Here is a 15,520-nt window from a genome sequence, read left to right as displayed (position 1 = left end):
ATTAGTTGGTCCGATTGATTTCGTAATGGGCATTGGTCATTGCTGGAATTGAGAAGACAACCCAGATGATCACAACAAGCATGAGAGAAGGTTTCGAAGAAAGCTGTCCACTCAAGATGCCAAAGAAGGGTAAAACACCATGGTGGAACTCGAATTTGGCAAAACAGAGGAGAATGACAAGGATGCTCCTTAATCGTGCTCTGAAGTGTGATTCAGGCGCTAGCTGGAATCGCTATAAAGAGGCACATAAGGCTCTAAAGAAGAGCATAAGATCGGCTAAACGATCATCATGGAGACGCTTTTGCAAAGAGACTAATTCTCTTGAGGCAACCTCAAAGCTGAAGCTGATTCTGGTGAAAGGACGTAGCCAGAAACTGAGCTGGGTAGGTCACAGAAAGCTATGAAGAAACAGCAAACCATTTGCTTGAAGTGCTCTTCCCAGGCAACATCCAAAATCTAATCTCGGGGTCAACAGTTACATACAGCCCTCAACCGAGAAACTGGAATCTGGCATGCAAAGTAGTTTCACTGGAGCGAGTAAAATGGGCATTTAACTCGTTCCATAGATACAAGTCTGCAGGTCCAGACGGCATCATTCCTGTACTAGTAATAGAGGGAATGTATGCCCTGGGTCTACATGATCGCACATGTCTAGCACTCGCTTATATCCCAATTAAATGGCATGATGTGAAGGTGTTATTCATTCCCTCACCAGAGAAACCCACCTATACATACGCAAAAAGCTTCCGACCGATCAGTCTAACGTCCTTTCTATTAAAAGGACTAGAAAGACTAGTAGATCGGTTCCTAAGGGATTCACACTACACCCACAGCGATCACCAGGCAATCTTCTTTGGGCTATGCGTGGAGTCACCGGGCATAAGATCATCATGCCCGAAACCGAGAAAGATGTCAGGCTGGTCCGATAAAGCTCTGGATGAGCAGACCTTCATGGAGGTGTGGTTAGACCAACCTAATAAAGCAGACGCCTCTACGGAAAGAGCTGCCCATGTGGTCCAATGCATCGCCGAAGCGTGTGACGCGTCCATGCCCAGGAGGTGCTCATTCCCCAGGAGAAGACCAAATTACTGGTGGAATGCTGAACTGCCCAGCCTTCGATCCGCCTGTCACCGAGCCAGAAGAGCGGCTCAAAGAGCGGTAGGCAGAATCGACCAAGGGCAAAAAGAGCGCGCCTATAAGGAAGCCCGCAAAACCTTAAAGCTCGCCATCCAACGTGCCAGTGACAAGCTGTTGGAAATCTGCACTAGGATAGGAGATAATAAAGCTCCGGGTCTGAATGGCGTGCCGAATAAGGCCCTTAAGCTTGCCGTCAAATCCAGACCGGACATGTTCGCTGAGTTGTTCGAAGCGTGCATGTCCGAGGGGATATTTCCTGCATCATGGAAACGACAGAAGTTGGTGCTACTGCCTAAGGCTGGCAAACCTCCAGGTGAGCCAACCTCCTACAGACCTATTTGTCTTTTGAACACTGTGGGCAAAATGCTAGATTACTCCCGATTGTTGAGACCCAGGGCGGTCTCTCAGATCGGCAGTATGGGTTCCGTAAAGTCAGATCAACCATTGATGCCATCAAAATGGTTACTGGCTTGGCCGAAGATGCAATCCACGGAAGGGGCAGTACTAGCAAATATTGCGTAATGGTGACCCTGGATGTGAGAAATGCATTCAATTCGGCCAACTGGAACCTAATACGGGAATCTCTGGCGAAGATTGGTGTTCCCGCTTATCTTGCAGCTATTGTCAACAGCTATTTACAAGATCGGAGGCTTTGGTATGACACCAATGATAGACCCCAAGAGTACGTTGTCTCCGCGGGTGTCCCACAGGGCTCCGTACTGGGCCCACTGCTGTGGAACATCATGTACAATGATGTTCTTAATCTTCCCCGTATTCAAATTGGGAATCATATCATCACTTCTAAGCCTGCGATCAAATACTTGGGAGTGGTGATAGATAGGGAGCTTAGCTATAAGCCACACGTGCAGTATGTCTATGACAAAGCATCCACTGCGAGTGTGGCCCTGGCAAGAATGATGCCGAACGTGGGAAGGCCACGGCATGCTTCCAGGTTGCTTATAGCTAGGGTAGTGAGTTCGATCCTACTCCATGCAGCTCCAGTTTGGGGAAAGGCATTGCAGGTTACATTTAACGGTAACAAACTGAGTTCAGTCTACAGAAGAACAGCCCTAGGAGTGTGCTCGGCATTCGGGACTGTCTCAGATGATGCAGCACTCGTCATTTCTGGAATGATGCCCATTGACATCTTGGCAGATGAGATGACGAATATATATAATGCGAAGTCTATCTCTCCTTTATCGCAGACGAAGAACGCCGAAAGGGAGAGATCGCTAAATAGATGGCAAGAGCATTGGGAACGCTCGGGAAAGGGTCGGTGGACACACAGGCTCATCCCTGCCATCAAGGAGTGGTTAGAGAGACTGCACGGTGAGATTAATTATAATCTTACTCAGTTTCTCACGGGGCATGGAGGATATCGCCAGTACCTGTTCAGGTTTAAACTGGATACCTCACCCGACTGTCCAAACTGCGATGGAGTCCCAGAGGACCTAGAGTATGTATTCTTCCACTGGCCAAGGTTTGTGGAGGAAAGGAAGAACCTAGAGGAGACTCTAGGAGAGGTGCTTGTACCAGAGAATCTGGTGCGAAGAATGCTAACATGTCAGGAAGACTGGGGTGCGATCAACTCCATGGTTGTATCTATCCAGAGCAAACTGCGAAAGGCAGAGGAGATCAGAAAAGTGCGGTTACGTACACCACGTAGAGACGAAAGGGGACCAAGCTAAAATGAGCTGACTCCGCCCCGTGATGTAATACCGTACGGTGGTTCCACGGGGCTTGGAGGGGAGTCGGGGGTGGTTCTAGTGGGTAAGAATCCCACACGCTGACGTGTCCAGGCCAGTGTCTTTTGAAGATTTCCACCTCCTCAAAAAAAAAAAAAGGATACACACATTCCTACGTGGCCACTTCACACTAGGCAACACACCTACCAGAAAGGAAAAACCACGGAGACTGCACTCCATGAACTGAAACTGAAAAGGCGATGTTTGAAAAAGAATACTCCTTAGGTGCATTTATGGACATCGAAGGTGCCTTCAATTATGTCACATTCGCGGCAATTTGTGATGCGGCAAGACAGCATGGAATCGAACCGCTGCTAATCAGTTACATCCTTCACATGCTAGAGTGGAGAAAAATCCACATATCGGTCGGCCAGAAGTCTATTGAAGCAGGATGTCTTAAGGGCTGCCCACAAGGAGGGGTTCTCTGTCCAATGTTATGGCTCTTGATAATGGATACCCTGCTGTGGCTTCTGGAGGTCAAAAAAGTCTTCGCGCAAGCCACTCTCACGATCACCATCATACGCTTCGGAGACAGTGTGGTAGGCAGACGCTACCTGTCAAGATCTCCGACTTTGCAATTAGGCAAGAGTTTTATGGTGCTCCTCCGTCCCGTAGAGCACAACGGACTGCCATTTGTCGATCAGGCGGAAAATCATCGCCCGAAAAAGCAGAACTTTGAATGGAGCGTCATTGTATGATATCTAAATGTTAACTTCGACTCTGCAACCATCTTGCCGATCACCATGGGACGTAAGGTCAGGATTGTCTTTTTAGTCAAAGTGACTACTGCGTTTTATTTTTCGAGGGTATACTTGAGAATGCGGGCGGTGATCTATTCCTTTATCCACCGCGTCAAGCTTGCTTTGCGCATGTTTAACAGTGCGTCCGACAACAAGTTTAGCAATGTAATCTTCATAACCTGCTAGGCCCGATTTTTGTCCAGAGTCAGGTCCTAGAATAGATCGCTGTGCTATCCCTGACGTGATTTTCATTGTCATTGGCCCTTAAGCGAATCCAATAGTAGGGAGTCTTTCAGATACCTTTAGACGCCTCGAATTTGTCCACTTTCCAGTAGTATACACCAGAAATCAAGACAGAATTGGAAGAGGTAAACCTACAACATGGTGACCTTTTGAAGGAGAGGATCAGGCTCGATGGTTGTTTGGCATCCCTAGGCATTTGAGCCCCAGTGGGAAACCGAATTGGCGTTAATGTCAGGAAATTGGAATGTTGAATTCGGCCTCCGTCGAGCCAGAAGACTTTGTAAAAGAGCAAAAGTGAGGGTCATCTTTAGGAGTTATAAAAATAATATTAGAATTTTCAAAGTAGCCTCACAAATGTTATGCGAAGGATGTAGCGGAAATCCTAGTCTTGAACACAAACACAGTTGCTTTGCTACAAAGTTCTTATGAGTAAAGTACATGGGCAAAAGTCACCTAAATCACAATTTCCCCTGCAACAGGAGTATGAACTTAAGCTTTTAGTTCAATGAGATCTCCTCCGAAGTCAACGTTGGTCAAGGAAGGAAATCAGGGAAACTCCCAGAAGGCTAATAAGTACGGAAGTGCCTGGTGGGAATAACAAGTAGAGGAACAGTGTCTGAATACGGCCAAATCATCGTTTGCCCTGCTCTGAGGAAAGATAACAGAGTTGTCCGAATTCATAAAGGACAAAACTTACTGTGCACCAGGCTATCAAAAACATGGCCCGAGCCATTCGTAAACTGAATAATAGTCCCAAAGATGAAAAAATGCAAGTGTCACTCAGGCAACACAAGGGGCACTCCCTCAAAATCCAAAGAGGAGTAGAGAGGGCGCGAACGGTTCTTTCGGATCCTCGCAGGACGTGAAATAGGAAAAAGGCCTCTCACCAGCAAAGGGGAAGGCAAACGAGGTGACCGAAGTCGTGGAAACAGCGGCGCCGGCTCTAATCGACTCAAGAGAAGAAAACCCCTAAAAGGAACCAAGGAAGCATGAACCAAGGTTGGCGGAAAGAAAAATGGGACATGTGAAAAAAGATTACGGCCTGAGTTGATTATCATCTCGAAAAAAGGTGATATGACTTATGCCAATATTCTCAGCAAGGTAAAATCCGATCCGGAGCTGATGGACTTTGGAGAAAGCGTCAGGTAAATCAGACGCTCCAAAAAGGAGATTTGATGCTGGAATTGAAGAAGTCTCCAGGCAAAACGGCTGAACATTCCTTCGGCAAGGTGGAGAAGTCCATAGAGGAGAGGCAAAAGTACGGGCCAGAAAACAAGAGATTGTGATACAATATGAGGACATTGATGAAATCACGAGCAAGAAGGACATCCGCGATGCTTTAGAAAAGCAGTTTGGACCACTTGGCTTGCAAGATTCCGCCATCAGAAGACTGAGGAAGGTATACGGAAACACGGAAACGGTAACTATGAGCTTACCAACTGAAGCAACGTTCAAACTGCTGGCGGCTAGTAAAGTAAAAATAGGTTGGGTCGATTGTCGACTCGGGGAGCAGGTGTCCCTCAAGCGGAAAAAAGGCGTCGACTGCTGCGACGTTGTTGGCAGCAGCAGACGCCGAGTTTTAAGGAGTGCCTTGGATGCAGTAAAGAAATGAATCAAGTAGTCGATCTGACATATGTAAGTACATTGGCGAAGAGAGTGGCATGATTTGTCAGTGAGCATTTTATTCATAGCGACGTCCAGGCAAATTTCCTCCAGATCGAATATGGCATATGCGGCGATGTGCGTTCCCGGGGAGCTGGGAACCAGGGCTGGTCCGTGAAAAAGTTTGAAGTGGATGCAATATCAGTGGTACGGCTTTAGAAAAGGTAGAGCAAATGATGGACCACATAATGAGAGCATGCGACACTGCTATGTCGAGGCAGCGAAACATCGCAAAAAGGCGGTCAAACTATTGGTGGAATGAAGAGATCGCGGATTGTGGGCTGTATGTTACCGAGTTAGAAGGATCTGCCAACGATCTAGAGGAAGACCAGACTTCAGTGAGAACCTTTGAAGTAAGTAGGCGATTCGGACCAGCAAGCGAGAATGCTTTAAAGAGTTTTGTGCAGCGGCAGACCAAAGCCCCTCATCATCATCATCATCATCATCAACGGCGCAACAACCGGTATCCGGTCTAGGCCTGCCTTAATAAGGAACTCCAGACATCCCGGTTTTGCGCCGAGGTCCACCAAAACCCCTGCTTATGAAAAAGATGAGAGAGGAACACCACAAGCGACTTGCCCTCATCTTCTGCTCGATATCGTGTTGGCGCTTTTCCCCCCGGATAGAAGGGAGCGTTAAAAATATAAGCAAGAACTGGACATCTAGACTATACTTGCAGTAACTGAGGAGGGACTTGCGCAAATTTGACAGAGATTTGGTAATAACAAAGCTCCCGGTCTGGATGCTGCTTCCAATAGAGCAATTAAACTCGCTGTTAAGACCACACCCGACTGGTTTATCAGCGTATTTGAAACGTGGATCAGTTTTCCCAGGTCGGTGGAAGAGGTAAAAGCTATTTTTGTCCGATTTACCTCATCGACACGGTAGAAAAAATATTCGAAAGGGTCATGTACAATAGACCTCTCCCCATCATTGAATATAAGGGTGGGCTATCGATGCGACAATTTGGATTTCGACAAGCCAACTTAACGATCGACGCCGTAGACGTTGTTTTCAAGCTGGCACGGGACGTGATGCCGTTTAATAAATGCTTTGCAGTGGTGACGTTGGATGTCAAAAATGCGGTCAATTCCGCCAGCTGAGTAGCAGTAACAGTAGATAAAAAGCTCACTGACTAAAATGGGTGTCCCTAGTTATTTGACTAAACTTCTCCAAAGTTACCTATCGGAGTGGACATTTTGGTACGATAAGGTATAGAGGGACCCAAGCAGTACACCGTCGCCGCAGGAGTACCACAAGGCTCAGTGTTGGGTCCTCTCCTGTGTCAAAGGAGGTAACGATAATCAGTTTTGCAGATGATCTGGCTGTGGTTGTCGTCGCGAAACAACTTGAAGACATTGAAACCATTAGCGCTATAAAAGCGTGGCCGGAGATGGTTCAGCTTGACTTTGCGGAACAATAGACGGAGGCGGTCTTGAATACCATATTCTTGTTGCTGGCCACATCACCACTTCGAAGCCTGTTATCAAATATTTGGTGCTGGTGATTGACACTAAAATAAATTTCAAGGGACACCTGGACTATGCTTGTGAGAAAGCGGCAAATACCAGCGTATCATTAGCGCGGATGATGCGTAACATTGGAGGTCCAAGATACAGTCACAGGTTATTTGTGGCCGGAGTGGTTCGCTCCACGCTACTATACGCACCAACAGTTCGGGGGGAAGCGCTAGCACGGGAGAGTAATCATGTGTGTTTCTGGCTCTAAGGGTGTGCAGCGCCTTCAGAAAATATTTGATGAGACAGCGTGTGTTATTACTGGGATGGTCCTGATGGAGAGGAAAAGGAGAATAAATCTACTTCAAAAGGATACAGAATACGGAAAGGTGGCAAGGTGAGAGTCGCTGGAAAAGTGACAGCAACGATGGGATGACTCGCAGAGCGGTTGTTGGACCCATACTTTGATTTCCTGTATTGAGGGGTGTATCCAGCGACGATACGGCGAGATTAACGCAACGTAACGATTGACGCAATTTCCGTCAGGACATGGTCGTTACAGGAAGTATCTACACTAATTCAGGTTGGATAATTCTCCCTTTTGTCCTGAATGTGAGTGCACACCTGAGGACCCGGAGCATGTTATGTTCCACTGTCCACGATTTTACTCAGAGAGGAGCAGCCTGGAAGACTCCCTGAAAATCAACATAAGCCTGCAGAGCATTGCTGAAGTTGGGGGGAAACTGGTGTACGGTGAACTCCGCAATCAAAAGTATTCAGAAACAACTTGGAAAAGTTGAACGCCCAAAGAGGACGCAATGAGCGGAAGGTTTGGTCGCTTAAAGCGTAGTCCTCCCCGCGAAGTAATTCTTTGTGGCGGTGCCGCGGGGAAGGAAGACGGAGGATGTGGGGGTGGTTTTTGTTTTACATACAACCTTAAAAACTGAAAGATATCTTTTTTCAAACAACGAATACTTTATTTTATCACTCATGAGCTATCAACAAAATCATATGTGAATACATTAATATGCAATACATTTTTATTTTCGCACACAAAATCGACATAATTAAATTATGTTACTGATCTCATCTTATCCTTTCTGACTTGCAAGAAAATATGCGTGTGATTAGAATCGGACAAGATTACACTAAAAAGATACAGATGCGGGTTTCCTTTAGCTAATATTCAATCATTCAATGAAAAAACATTCATTTTACGTTGACACTGAGCACAATATATAGGGTGGCTATAATATGGTTTGATGCTTAATATGTTTGTAGTTTCAAAAGCTGAAAGGTAATCCCTCCAAAACTCTGATATCCATGAGGTTTTAAATGTGCTTACGGTACAACTATTACATTCCATTATAAATACAATTGAATGCAGCTAATATGACACTGTCTTTATGATAAATAAAAATGTAAATTGTAAAAATCTATGCACATGTGGTCTACAAAAATACATTATTAGATACATATATGATATCTACGCCTACGTTATTATCAATCATTATTCCTAATGCCTACACAAAACGATAGACAATAAGGCCCACGCTGGCATAATGACAATACAAAACATTAAGAAACGAAAAAGTATTTCAATTTTGGTCATTTGCAACTGGCATACTGATTAGGTGCATAGAGAAGTGTTAATGACCACCGACTTCACGCAATTCACGATTACCCAAAGGCAATGGTGGACGATAGTTATTGATGACTTTGCCATTCATTTCATCGCATGGACACTGCTCTTTAACATCATAGGTGTTGAGGTCACGGAATAGTTCCAATTGTTCAGGCGATACCTCGATTGGCTTCTTGAAGACAATCCAAATCACAGATTCCGAACATGGTGGTGTAGTGAGAGATCCCTCGTAGGTCCAGTAGGCCGTTTCGGTTGGGAGAAGTTGAGCTGGATCGCAGGGTTCAGGAAGGGTGACCTGAGGAGATAGATATTGAAGTTATAAATAATTATCCTTATAAAGGAGCAGAAGCAAGTCTTACCCTATCGCCCCTGTGCTTGATGAAAGGCATGAGCTTAGCGACTTTATCTAATTCCTGATGATATTTACCAGCCTGAAATAGAGGTTGAATATGAATACTATGTACACTGATTATTTGTGGGCAAACTTACTTCCAAGAAAACTCCCAGTACAGCCAATCCATCGGGATGGGCAGCTGCTTCACCGAAGCTTGGATATTTTGTTGTGTTCCAGTGCACTAAATGTAATTCTCCTGAATATGCCGCTCCGTCGACCGTATGTTCAGATCCTTTACCATTTGAGCTTCCCCAATGGCAATGGAATTGTTCTAATTTGTAAATATTGTCTCCTAGTGGTCCCCCAGTAAGTTCGGATCCAGTACCATCGACATCGACACGCCAGCAGTATCCTGAAATTGGAATTGATTGAAATGAAATTCCTGGAGTTTTGGTATTTTTTGGTTTCATTGTCCGGCAATATGGCAAAATGGAGCAAAATAATTGCGACTTTAGCCAAATTGGGCGTTCCTTAACACCTGGGGCACATAGTCGTGGAATTTTTCCGCGAGAGGATATTGTGTTATATAATAATTCGGACATGGATCTAAGACGTTTAGAACAACTTGCGGGGTTTCACAAGGATCAGTCCTCGGTTCTCTCCTGTGGATAATAATGAATGACAGAAAGTTGCAAATGCCCAAAGGAGTGACAATCATTGAGTCCGCAGACGGCATCGGAATGACTGACGTGGCACAAGATATTGATGAGATCGAGGTACTCACAAACGAGGCAATTTTTGAAATCAGATCGTGGCTAGAGGAACCTGGCCTGCCGTTCGTAGAGCATAAAACCGAGGTAGTTTTCATCACCAAGCGAAGGAAACAAACATCGATAAAGATCAGGATTGATGAACACATCATACCAACGCTTATCTAGGAGTCACCAAAAACTGAAATTCAAGTTCCATTTGGAAAATTTAGCAACCAAAACTTTCGGGGTTGTTACATTGTTGGCAAGAATGTTACCAAATATAGGTGGTCCTAGGCAAAGCCATCGGCTCCTTATCTCGAGAGTTGTCAGCTCCATCTTACTTTATGCAGTTACAATCTGGGCATCGTCTTTGAAGTTGGAAGCAAATAGAAGAAAAATCACGGCCCCATACCGATTGAGTGCATTGCGAATGTCGTGCGCTTACCGTACAACATCACCCGAAGCAGCCTGCGTGATAGCAGGCATGGTCCCCATCGACATCTTGGCGAACGAGGTTCGACGCCTCCATAACCCATCATATACAATTGGCATATGGTCGGCAATTAGTGCGAAGTGAATCTATTTTGGAATGGCGAAAGAGTGGGAATGATTCACCTAAAGGACGCTGGACACGAGGGATTATTCCAGATGTCTCCAAATGGATCAAAGGCACGGTGAGGTTAGTTAACTCAATTCCTAAGCGGACACAGAGGGTACCGTGCATGCCTTTATCGTTTCGGGTGTGATGACTCCCCATATTGCCCGACATGCATGACGATTCCGGAGGATGCGAAGCATGTTGCTTTTAATTCCCCGCAGTTCGCCGCACACAGATGGACACCCGAGAATATCGTGGACCACATGCTAGCCTCTGAAACATCTTGAAGGTCGGTGGGAAAATTAATGAAGGCCATCGACAATCTGCTGAAGAAAGAGGAGCTTCGAAGGAAAGTTGCAAATAACGACACGAGGCGCAGTTCGTAACTGATCCTGCCCCACGACGTAATTTGGTTTGTGTGTTTCTTTGATAAACATATTTGAGTATAAATTTGTCCCATTAGTACATAGCACGTAACATACGCATATATTATGTAAGAGCATCCATTTTCAGGTGAAATTGACATTCAAAGTCCTGAATTTACAAAGAAGCGACAACTTTGACCTATTATAACTTTGTTAGTCATGGTGTGATTTCCACCAAACTTGGTAGGATCATGCTCTATGTTATACATTGCTGCAAAATTTCGTGATGTTAGGAAGAACTTAAGGGGGGGGGGGGGAGGGAGAGTTGTTCGCAGCCAATTACTAAAAACTATAATATTAGGTTGGGGAAAAAGTAATGTCGTATTTTGTCAATAGATGGCGACACTTAAACATATCTTGTGTTGTACTTATCACATTGGGTCATACTATACAGCGATTTGAAGACGACAATCTGGGCTACAGGTACGATCGTACGTTTCAGTCTCAAGTTATAGCGCGTCAAAGATGGAGTCCACCAAGGAAGAAATTCGTCATATTATAATACTACCTGAGAGGTAAAAATGCAACGAAGGCGGCCAAAAAAATTTGTGAAGTTTATGGGTCCGATACTGTATCGATTCGCGCAGCACAGCATTGGTTCGATCGATTTGGCCGAAGATACACCCCGTACTAGTAGGCCAATCGTCGTAGAAACCGATAAAATCGTGGAAATCATCCAAGTAGACCGGCATGTGAGCATTCGCTCGATTGGCCAGGAGCTGGGTAAGGACCATACAACCGTTTGGAACCATTTGCAGAAGACTGGATTCCAAAAAAAGCTGGATGCTTGGGTGCCACACGAGTTGACGGAAAAAAATCTCTTGGACCGAATCAACGCCTGCAATGCACTGCTGAAACGGAACAAATTCGACCCATTTTTGAAGCGGATGGTGACTGGTGATGAAAAGTATGAAAAGTATGAAAATCTCAAGCGAAAAAGATCGTCGTCGAAACGCGGCGAACCGGCCCAAACCATGGCCAAGGCCGGAAGGCCAGGAAGGTTTTGCTGTGCGTTTGGTGGTAGGAATGGTGTTCTGCTCCACCAGGGCAACGCTCGGCCTCACACATTTTTGATGACCTGCCAGAAGCTACAGGAGCTCGGATGGGATGTCCTATCGCACCCACCGTATAGTCCGGACCTGGCACCAAGTGATTACCATCTCTTCCGGTCCATGCGAAATGCTCTTGATGCTACTAAGTTGGCCTCAAAAGAGGCTTGCGAAAAGTGGCTGTCTGAGTTTTTTGCAAATAAGGAGGGGGGGTTTTATAAGTTTGCGAATGAAACGGCGCATATTTGACTTAAATCGGATAATTCTAAGTATCTTAAATAAAATGTTAAAATTCGATCACAAATACGACATTACTTTGTCTCGAACCATTATACTATTATTAACTTTTTTTCTGAATAAATATCGGTATGCCTAGGCACCATATAGTAGTAGTCTCTGGGGAAATGAACACCTTCGGCCCCTTGCATTCCCCACCTTTCCAATAAATGTCAAAATTAAGACCGGCTTCGGAAAGTACTAAACGAGGTTTTTCATTTGATTCGCCATTTGACTATATTTGGTGGAAAAAAATATATACCCTCCTTTTGCATGTTCGGAGGCCGCCCCCCCCCCCCTCTTCTTAAATTCGACATAAAAGCATGTAACTCACTGAATGCATGAGCGTTCACAGTTCCCATCTTCTCACCGAATTCCGTATCAATCGGTACAGCCGTTTCTGAGAAAAGTGGGTGTGACAGACAGACAACAAGACAGACGGACAGACATTGAACCGATTTTGCTTTACAAACAAAACCTTAAAAAATTAAAAATATAATGTATCCCTTTAGCCCCTTTAGTAAGTGAGTCACTTTAGTGGCCAATGATTGGGTCAAGTAAATTCAGTTTAAAATGATAACTTTGATCCACAATAATTTTGCTAATAATGGTAAGATTTCCACCAAACTTTCCAGTATTGTGCTATGTTATTGGTATAGTATTATATAGTATTGTTGCAATTTTATGCTTCTAGGGAGATTGAAACATACATTTTAAGGTCCACCCGCATATTTTCCGACCAATATTAAAATTGGACCAGCTCTGAAAAGTGAATCCTTTCAAAGCGATACCCGACATACTTGTTGGATAAATGAATTTTCATCCCCTTTTCGCATATATGGGCACATGTAAAAATTCCACGGGATTACGTATGTTACTCTTTCAAACTTTCGTTAGCCGTTTTTTTTTTCAACCAATTTGAGTGTGGTAAACACACAGGCAAACAGATATTGATAGATAGCTATCTAAAAAGGAGAAATAAAAGCTACACATGTCAATCAATCTATGTTTGTGAGCAGATATTGGATCGTTTGCTAAACGGCAATGGTTCAAGGATAACAATGAAAAGTTGAAAGAAATGTGATACGGAATTCCTACGAAATTGACATTAGTACTTTCTTGTCTAGTGACTAGACTACTGTAAGACTATGAACAAATTCCTTCGACTGAATTTAATACTGAATTCCTGAATATTCCGAATTTTGAATGATAATATTCCCTGTGCAAACATATGTATAACTGAAGACGTATCAGTGGAAATGATCTTACCTGGATTAACTAAACTCTTAGTGTTTTCTGGGATGTACTTCCATGTCAATGGTTTAGTTTGTAAATCACGTCCACGCTTCGTATTAGATGTGTTGATATCTACCGGTGATTGGCGATGCCCAGAAGCTTGTGGGTACATTTTCAACCACATATCGGGTCCTGTAAAGAGAAAGGGAAATTTTGAATTAAAATTTTATTTGCATAGGTTGAAAAACTATGTTATATTATGTCCCTGAAAAAACGTATGTATATTAAGTGAAAAGTGGGTCAGTATTGAAATTTAGCATTTGTAAAGGAAACATAGTAATTTTGGTTTTAAGACCAGCCTCTAATGGTGATTGAAATTCGAGGTTTTTCAGGACAATTCTTTTGCCCATTAAACTAAACTACAATATATACCCAGTATGAAGTCACCCTTCTTCATGGAAGTATTCAGCATCTAGGTCAGAGAGCGAATTACGTTTAATTGACCATTCAGATCTTAAGGGGGTCATCTCGTGTGAAGGCCGTTTTTTTCAGAATTTTTTTGTGAAGAACTCGATAAAGATACAAATACGAATTTTCCACCATATATTTATTAATATCTTGAGCATACGTAATAATTCTCCCAGCCCAATAGCATAGTTCATTATTGAAGTACAGGTCGATTTATACGTCTATCTCCAAAAAAAGATATTTTTTCCTGCTGCCACGCTAGAGGGCGCTGTGATCACATTTAAGAAAAAAGTGAACCGCATTTTAACGTACAGACTTAACTAGGATTATTAACAAATATTGAAAGCTTTTTTTGTTGTGAATTTTGGTGTTTTTTCAAGGCTTCTTTAGTGAATTAAAAAAAAAAAACAACTGAATGAGTCGCAATTATCCTAGTTTGCAGACCGTAGAAATATCTTTTGAATAAGTCATGAAAATTTCAAAGGATTTCGTTGGATAGATTTTAGGCTATGGTGGCAGCTGATTTTCAATATGCAGTTTCGAGAAGAACGCATTTGAAAAGTAGAATGCGATTTTGTAGCCATAAAATCTTAACTGACCATTAATCTGCTATGCTTAGTCCATAAATTTTAGGTTTCTCCAAGAAACACATGGGCAGCCTTGGCTTCAATTCTTGCCCTTTTAGCGAAGTCATTCGAACATCATTCGGATCGGTAAATACGCGCTTTATTATGCCAATCGACATAAATCTGGCATGTGGCTTATTACGTGTTTAACACTGTAATTTCCGAACAACTCCGAATATCAAAAAATCACTTTGCCCATATACTCTACATTATATCTAGATACAATCGATGCCAAAAAAAAAATTCGATTCAGCGGATCCGACACACGGGATGACCCCCTTAAGTTTGGTCATGTAGCGATAATATGTTTAGGGCGAATGATAGATTTAGACAATGCAAAATGAGAGTCAAATTAAGAAGGATTAACTAAACCTAAATTGAAACTTGGAAATTAGACAATTTGAAAAAGAAACAAGTAGTGAACTGAAATCTTGGTGTTTCAGGTATGAAAAGTTTTGTGTATTTCATATGTGAGAACATTCCCTTAAACAGCGATTTCATTCGTAAGTATTGTAGTTTGTAGGTCATAGTGATCCAGCAAAATGGTGTAATCCAAAGATGGAGGGCTTTCCAATAAAATTCGAAAATATAGAAATTTGATATTGTTAATTTCATTTGAACAGAGATAGATACAAGACGTATTTTAAGACCTAGATTGGGATCGTTTTTCAGATTTTTTCGCTTTAAATTTGTACTTTTTAACTCCCCATTCCCCTATTTTTTGATCGATTTGGCTATATTCGGAGAATAAAATTTGTATCCCGCCTTCGCTTGTTTGGCGAACCTCTTTAAACTCAACACAATATAATGATTTTAACCCTATGCATGGCATAACATAGTATCTATCATCATCATCAACGGCGCAACAACCGGTATCCGGTCTGGGTCTGCCTTAATAAGGAACTCCAGGCATCCCGGTTTTGCGCCGAGGTCGACCAATTCGATATCCCTAAAAGCTGTCTGGCGTCCTGGCCTACGCCATCGCTCCATTTTAGAACCAGGGGCTGCTTCGTCTTCTTTTTTTACCATAGATTTTGCCCTTATTGACTTTCCGGGCTGGATCATCCTCATCCATCCGGATTAAGTGATCGGCCCACCGTAACCTATTGAGCCGGATTTTATCCACA

At 43.4% G+C, this 15,520-nt stretch overlaps 1 protein-coding gene across 1 annotated transcript in view; it reads right to left on the bottom strand.

The window, feature by feature from the left end:
- Positions 1–7,937: 7,937 nt before the first annotated feature.
- The window catches only part of LOC119651468 (carbonic anhydrase), a 69,160-nt gene continuing 61,577 nt past the window's right edge, over positions 7,938–15,520 (bottom strand). Inside the window, exons 2-5 of the mRNA XM_038055076.1 lie at positions 13,333–13,491; positions 9,119–9,375; positions 8,989–9,060; positions 7,938–8,924 (exon numbers count right to left, since the gene is read on the bottom strand). Of these exons, the coding sequence (XP_037911004.1) occupies positions 8,634–8,924; positions 8,989–9,060; positions 9,119–9,375; positions 13,333–13,491 (779 nt within the window). The 3' untranslated portion in view covers positions 7,938–8,633. The remainder of the gene's footprint in view (positions 8,925–8,988; positions 9,061–9,118; positions 9,376–13,332; positions 13,492–15,520) is intronic.

This window comes from Hermetia illucens, chromosome 3, assembly GCF_905115235.1.
Source record: "Hermetia illucens chromosome 3, iHerIll2.2.curated.20191125, whole genome shotgun sequence".
Taxonomy (NCBI): Eukaryota; Metazoa; Arthropoda; class Insecta; order Diptera; family Stratiomyidae; genus Hermetia; species Hermetia illucens.
This window is presented reverse-complemented; position numbering and strand designations above follow the sequence as displayed.